The sequence below is a fragment of the Acanthopagrus latus genome, chromosome 22 (assembly GCF_904848185.1).
Source record: "Acanthopagrus latus isolate v.2019 chromosome 22, fAcaLat1.1, whole genome shotgun sequence".
NCBI classification, from domain to species: domain Eukaryota; kingdom Metazoa; phylum Chordata; class Actinopteri; order Spariformes; family Sparidae; genus Acanthopagrus; species Acanthopagrus latus.
The window spans coordinates 12,537,563-12,544,998 of NC_051060.1; the positions used below are offsets into that span (position 1 = coordinate 12,537,563).

Here is a 7,436-nt window from a genome sequence, read left to right on the forward strand (position 1 = left end):
ACGCTCACCCTTATTATTTGCTGGCATTTGTTTGATTTTTTATTAATAGATTTATCCTTCACTATATAATGGTAAAGAGAAGACTATCACATGACATCCAGACAGCTAGAGCCTGAGTCTGCGACAGCTTTTCGCCACTCCAGCACAGCTGATTCAAATGAACAGCTCGTTATCAGAGCCTGATGACGTGCTGATTGTTTGCATCAGGAGATTTTGAGCCGGGAAGGGCAGGATGTTCCAGGAAGAGGACCGAGGAACACTCCCTGGGAGCCTCTTCAGAGTTACTGCACAGCTCAACAAATTAACATAAATCCAACTTATGATATAGTATATAAAGATACAAACTTTATATAAAAAATGTTTTTCAAGTTTTTCGAAGACACACACCTGTTGAAGGTGTACTGTGCCGTTTTTTTCCCTCAGTTTTGTATTGTATTTTCACTTTGTTTTTAAAAATGTATTGTTTTCAACAATTCTCTCTCGTCATCACATTCTGTCAGATCAGATCGACAGACTGTAGTTGTCTTCAGGTCATCACAGGTCTGAGTAAAAAGGCCATTGCACCATTTAACAAGTGTGATTTAATCGATGACAGTTCCCTTTTTTCTGACTGTACGTTACAGCCAACACCCTAAACTACTAAACCGAGAAGGAGAAGCAGGATTTACAATCACAAGTGCAATTCACTTGGTGCAGTTGCTCTGAGTGTTTCATACATTTGTACAAATAACTCAACAGGAATCAGAGAGCAAATATACAAACGTGTTCCTCTAAAACAGCTTCAACACTTTTCAACTGAACTGAGGTTAAGAAAATGTGTCTGCATTTTGATGACAAAGGAATTTAACTATCTTACAGTGCACACATTGAAAAAGAACTTTGGCACAGTCAGCAACATTTTCAAAATAAAACCTCAGAGGGACAAGCATTTGAGCACATTTTAAAATCATTAACAGATATGTAACAATCTGTTTAAGAAAACCAGCATAAAACTTCTAAAGGAAATTAAATACACATGTGTATCTCGTGTGATTTTCATAAACATGCGCTTCAGTGATTTAGCACCATGTCAGTATGAGTTCCCATAAAAAAATAAAAAAAGTAAAACAAAAGAAGGTCAGGAGCAAATGTTGACACTGGCTCTAATTGTTTTTGTCTCGTTTCATACGGACAGGACCGAACTGTCCATGTCCAAATAGACTGAATCCATTAAACAACATATTCTATTATAAAAGCTCCTGCCAATGTCGCTCTCTACCAGCTGTTTCTTTGAAGGAATAGTTTGGGAATTTGGGAACTTCTTTTCTTTTCATTTTTTTTACACAGTTAGTTTAAATACTACTCTTGTCAGTGTGGCTGTACAATTTCCCAAAATGCTGAACTATTCCTTTAACTTTTGACAGCACTGTGTGAGGTCAGTTAAAATCTGAGTTGTGACCATAAACAATATAAAATGCACAGCATACATAAAAGGTGCAGTGTTTCTGACAGGCAGTCCAACCTCCGTCTGTTTTAGCTCTCGTCGCCTGCCTGCACCCTGCCGTCTCCCAGCAGTCTCTCTCTTTCCCCCTGGCCGTTCTCCTCCACTGCGCTCGCCATCCTTGCACAGCACGGTAACCTGGCCAGCAGGGGGCGGTGCAGTCCATTGTAGAGCGCCGTGCCCGCCAGTAGGACCAGGAAGCCGAGCACCTGCAGGCCGTGAAACTGCTCCCAACCCAGCCCCAGGCTCACCACCCAGATGACCAGTGTGCGCAGGCTGTCCAGCACCATGCGGGTGGTGGCGCTGATCTCTTTAGTGACGCTGATCCCGGCGAAGTTGAAGAAGGCGATGCTGACGGTGTTGCCCAGCAGAGCCAACAGGATGAGAGGCTTGTGGCCGATCTGACAGAAGGCGTCCAGCGCGTCCTCGAGGACGTGGCGCGGGTTGTCGCTGAACGCGCCAACGCCGATGAAATACATTGGGATGAGAAGCAGCGACAGTACGACGAACCCAAAGAAACCTGGAAACAGAGAATAGAGGTGAATGACTTGCATGAGTGGCTGCTGGCGGTTTTAGCTTGTGAACCCTGAACATGGGGACTTCTTGCAAAACTTAAATGTGAGCAGTTCAACCACAGAGTGATTTACCTTGCTATACTTCATTCACTCTTTTAAGCCCAGAAGAAGTGATAGTATTAAATGATGATTCTCAGCACACTGCAGAGAAAGTTCCTGTATATGTCCCTCAGTATGACTCCTCATTTTCTTCTTTTTACACTTTCAAATGCTTCTCAAAAATACTGCATTATAAACATTTCTACACTTATCTGTTTGAAAATCAAACAAACAAACTACTCTGTCTGCTGCTGTTTTTTGACATCTGACCTTTGCTCTCCTCATTATTTACCTGACCTTTTAACATTAGCTTTTGCGTGTTTGTGGGCGGAGGGGGGCTACTAATCCAAACTCACAAGTTCATCACCAATACCGAAAGAACTTCAAGTCTAAGTTTCCTTTTTGGAGTGCAAACTAAACACCTGATACACACGTTATACGTAATAACGGCCGTACCTTCAGTACCAACGGCCCGAAGTGGATGGACATCGTGCTTATAGACAAACTTTTCCTCCAGGACCATTTGCACTGAAACAATGACCTGAGCCATGATGATCAGAAGGTCTCCTGCAGGACAGAACACAGCAGTGGTGTTTTAATTTGCTGCTTCAGTGATGGGGAAAATATTCTGTAGCTGCTTCTTTACAAATAGTAGTAGTACATGTACTTTTCTTGCTGTTTCCATGGACAAAATTGACATCAGTAGAATATAAAGCACAAAATAACTAAAAGCATGCTCACCCGTGATGACGTCACTGAGTTTGTGCTCGTCATCGTGGTGCCCGCTGAAGAAGTCGGCAAGGCCCACGATCACCAGGCCGAGGATGGTCATGAGGATGCCGATCCACTGACTGGGTGCAAGGCGTCGGCCCAGGAACGCTACAGAGAGCAGACCGGTGAAGATGATGACGGCCCCACGCAGCATCTGGAAGCTGGAGGCGCTGGTCATGTTGAGAGCTGAAAACCAATTAAAAAAAAAAACGCTGAGTTTATACAGGATGGATACGAGTTAATTTTAGATCTGTATGCTTTCTTTTCCACGATATTGCCAAATGAAGGTGAAAGGCCGTAACACTGAGAAAAACAACACTATCTTTGACTTTTCCTGACCAAAGGATTCTTTAAACAGAAAATAATCTATTCTGTTTGTTTGCAGACCTTACAGTTGCTCTTTTAAAGGGCAGAGTAGACCTTACCATATATTTTCAGAAAGTCACATCCCTCATAAATACAATAGAAACAACTTCAAACAAGTTTTGTTACCGTTTTTAGCAGAAAAAGGCTAAAAAGCTGCAGTTCACTTACCAACATACATGATGGAGGTAGCTGTCATGTCACACATGGCGGGTGGGAAGAAGAGGAGAGGGTTGAAGTTCTGGCCGGGGTTCATTGTGGGCTGTGGCCTACGTTTGTCATGGCAAAGTAAGATGTAGAAGACGGCGAGACAGCTCAGCTCACCCAGAAACATCCCCACTGCCTGAGAGGTAATTAGATAATTATAATTAGATTTTTGACAAAACAGTTACTGGTTGGATTTGTTTAAAGAAAGTCTTTTCAGATGCACCGCTTGATTTTCAAGATGGGCCTGAGTCCTGACAGGTCAGCAGCATTTATTTGAGTAAACATATTGATCTATATATATCTGCTGCGAGGGGTCCCTCAATCAAAACAATGAAAACAAAATACATTTATTAGGTATGTTGTGTGGGATCATGGGAGTTGCATTCTTCATTGGTGAACAACCACCATTGCTAATCAAAATCTGACGTGACTCAGTCAGAAATGTTCCCAGACGAGGTAATGAATAAAAAAATGTATTCAAGCAATGTTTCATCTTGTTTGCCAGATTCCTTCCTCGCTTTCTGGTGTTTCCCCAGAAGTTACAGTCACATGTGGGCGGATGAAACGCTCAAACGCTACTTTGAGTTAACTTGAATATTTCTCAGGGTTTGAACACTGTCGGGACATTTGGGACGATGCAAGTGCAAAACTACACAAACTATATAGCAACGATCTTTTCATGTTTAGACATTTTAATGCAGAGATTTTACATAATGTATGTTTAAAGTACGAGACATATATATTTGAATATCCTACTATTGATACATAACTTGGTCTGACAATGGAACAATCAAATAAGTTTATGAAACACGTTTTTCTATTAAACCAGATTTTCTAATCAATTAAAGGTACCAAACAATCACGCAGTTCATTGTTCATGGAACACAAGCAGCTGAGCCAAAATCTGCAAATGTTGTTGTACTTCAGCAGCTATCTGACCAACAATGTATAGGTAAACATGACAACGTGAGCAGCGGGGTTGGTGCTGATCTGATCCAACATCGTTATCAGGTGCTGATACTGACATACTACTGTGGGATACAGGACTGATGTCACTGTTCAATGTACAGATCCAGATTCCATAGTCTGATGTTTTTCATATATTATAAATATATATAATGCAATTTCAAGCCCACAGTCAAAATGTTGCAGCACATATGTATGAATTAATCAGTAATCAAACAGGTCTACAAAGAGTTTTGTGTCCCCAAGAATAAGTCATAAAGGCAGAGCTTGAGTAACATTACATCAGTAAATCCTCAACTGAGTGAAGGAGTGACAGTTTTATACCAACTGGAGATATTTTATTCTCTCAACACACAAAAGTGAGACAAACTGTTGTAGTGTTGTAATGTGTACTGTATAAAGCTAATATCAAAATGGATTTTATCAGTTTTGTCAGATGATAAAATTCAGGTATCATTAAAAATGAAAACAAAAAAAAATTGGACTGGCGCGTCTCTTTTGACACGATCTGATAATTGTACCTCAAGTGTGACACAACATCGTCACCTGCAGTTTGCTGCCTTACCTGGACGAACGGGTGGGAGAATGAATGTTCAGGATCGCCATGGCAACCTTTCGCTGAGAACATGTCAGCCCATCTGTCAGATAAGAACATATTTTTACAACTCAATATCTAACCAACATTCGACAGGTGGTTGGTGCTCATCTTGAGCCCTGATGGTCTGTTCTGACACATTGTACTTTCATGAAGAGGTCGCAGCTGCTGCGGTTTGGATATTACACTTGGCCACACTACAGTTTCCATAAAGTTTCGATCATATGATTTGATCAGGGTAACGTGTTCAGTTAATGAGTACTGGAGTCACTTTTTATATAACCCGTTGACTTTTGCAGTCAGACAGTCAGAGGAAGCATGAGCAGCATGTGAGCGTCCTGTCTGCATTTAAAAATGCAAGACAAGGGAATGTGGTCCTACGGCGTGATGACACAGCACTTCCTCCACATGCAATGATTGCCGAGCTCATGAATATAATATTAGAAACTAGAACTGGGCCGGCTGGCTGAACCAGACGTTCCCTTTTTATTCAGAGACAATGTGTGTGGGTTATATGACTTCCTACGGTGGCGCGTGTCTCCCAGTGAAAGTTGCACCAAAACTATCAACCTACACGCTGTAACTGATCTCAGCTGATGGGGCTTCAAAACCAGTGAGGCGGCGCCGGAGTGGAACCCGACCCAATAGTTGTTTTAGTCTTTCTCTAAGAAAACATGACACAGCTTGTTTTGTCAGGCGCATCAACTCCACACGATGCGCTCGAACTGTGATTCATAAGGTTTGCTCAGCTGACAAAACCCACACAAAAGGCAGAAAAAGCGAGTGTCAGGCGGTAAGAGAGCTGACATCACAGATTATTAGAGAAGTAAAAAAAAAAAAAAGAGCTGGTTTCTGGAGCCTCTTCCTTTTGAGACAAGAATACAAGGCAACTGAATTGCAACAGTTAGTCATTAATAATTCATATCATCCATCAAGAAATAATACCATAACATTATCTTACTATGGCTTCTCAAATGCGATGGTTTTGCTTTTATATCACTATCGTTCAAAACTGCAGATAAGCAAATGTGCATGGTATTTTAAATGTCGGCTCTCATACCACAGCGTGCCTTGAAATGAGTATACTGCTGCCACCTGAAATTGGTTGTTGAACGACTTATCAGATTAAATGTGGTTTTTTACAGTTTCATGCTTCTTAGAGTCGAGGATCTGTTGCTTGTATCTGTTTTAGAACATTGCAAAATGAGTGTCTGTGAATTTTGAACAATTGGTTGCACAAAACAAGCCAGCTGAAGATGGCCCTTTGTGGTCTGTGAGGATAAATAATGTGAATCATTTTCTGAGATGTTTTTTTAACACTGCAGATTAATAAAATTAGGACTGGCTGCAGCTCTGACATCTATGTTGACTATTCTTTTATACCTGCTACTATATTTACCTGTGATCTACAAAGAAGGAGGCGGACCTGGGTTAGTACTTCACCTCACTTACGTCTCATCACAGCATATTTGCATACAGAGATACCGGTACCTCATGATAATGCATTATGCAGCTACAGAGCAGTTTAATTGGATAACCGCGACATTTTACTTTAGATAAAGCTTGTTTGAAGAGCCAGTTTCCTGTCAGCTATCTTATCAAGCTGTCAATAACCTTAACATCAGTTAAACAAGCCTCCGGATACATGTAGCGTCTCATTACACACAGGGATGTTTAAATCGACCGCTCTGAAAGCTAACAAGCTAACATTCCATTAGCTTGTTGTTTAGCTAGGAGCTAGCAGCAACAGCAGCTACAACTACAAGAGGGCTAGTAACCTGATAATACTACGAAACAAAAACGTAATAAGCGACTTTGTTCGATAACTTAGCTAAAGAGTTGTTTCGCTGACAAGCCCCACAGTTCATGTCCATTCACACTTTTTTGTTAAAACACTGGTTTAATTCTGTTTTAGCACACTTTCAGTCTCCTACAGTGACATTAAGTAATTATTAACCCATGATCCCAATAGAGAAATATAATCAAATCTACTCACTTTGCCGATAATGTGTTGAGAGACCCGGTTGTGAGCATCAGTCCCGCAAGGAACAGCTGATATTTGGTCCAAGCCATGCTGGACGTGTGAACGGGACAGACAAACCAGGTACAGTCGACCACAGAGGTGCTGCTTGTCCACAGAGCCACCGGTTGTTATTCTCACAGTTTACTCCGCCTTTGAACGCCACATGACAGCTCAGTGTCAGCTGACCGCTTGCGCACGCCACACGCTGCGTTCAATGACTCCCGGAAATAACGCAATCGAACAAATCGAACAAATCGAAAGAGAGCAGGAGTGAAAATCAAAGAATTATTTACAAGAAGGAAGATGGAGGTCATCATTTTTAATAAGTCTGTGTTGTGGACAATACCACATACAAAAGCTTCTACCATGTATTTAGAAACGTGCCTCAAAGATAGGATACATTTTTTTTAAAAAAAA

The 7,436-nt window shown here is 41.4% G+C and overlaps 1 protein-coding gene across 1 annotated transcript; it reads right to left on the bottom strand.

The window, feature by feature from the left end:
• Positions 1-561: 561 nt before the first annotated feature.
• On the bottom strand, positions 562-7,181 carry slc35f6 (solute carrier family 35 member F6). The gene is made up of 6 exons (XM_037087352.1): positions 6,993-7,181; positions 4,967-5,039; positions 3,400-3,571; positions 2,836-3,051; positions 2,551-2,661; positions 562-2,000 (listed from the first exon to the last, which is right to left on the bottom strand). Exons 1-6 carry the CDS (start codon positions 7,067-7,069, stop codon positions 1,513-1,515), a joined length of 1,137 nt encoding a protein of 378 aa, XP_036943247.1. The 5' UTR covers positions 7,070-7,181; the 3' UTR covers positions 562-1,512.
• Between the last annotated feature and the right edge of the window lie 255 nt (positions 7,182-7,436).

What these genes read in the sequence shown, in the direction of transcription:
- slc35f6 (XM_037087352.1), bottom strand. Translation starts at nt 7,069, where the DNA reads ATGGCTTGGACCAAATATCAGCTGTTCCTTGCGGGACTGATGCTCACA. An exon ending in TCTCCCACCCGTTCGTCCAG is followed by an intron (nt 3,572 to 4,966) that starts GTAAGGCAGCAA and finishes ATTACCTCTCAG; the next exon opens with GCAGTGGGGATGTTTCTGGG. An exon ending in TCGGGCCGTTGGTACTGAAG is followed by an intron (nt 2,001 to 2,550) that starts GTACGGCCGTTA and finishes CTCTGTTTCCAG; the next exon opens with GTTTCTTTGGGTTCGTCGTA.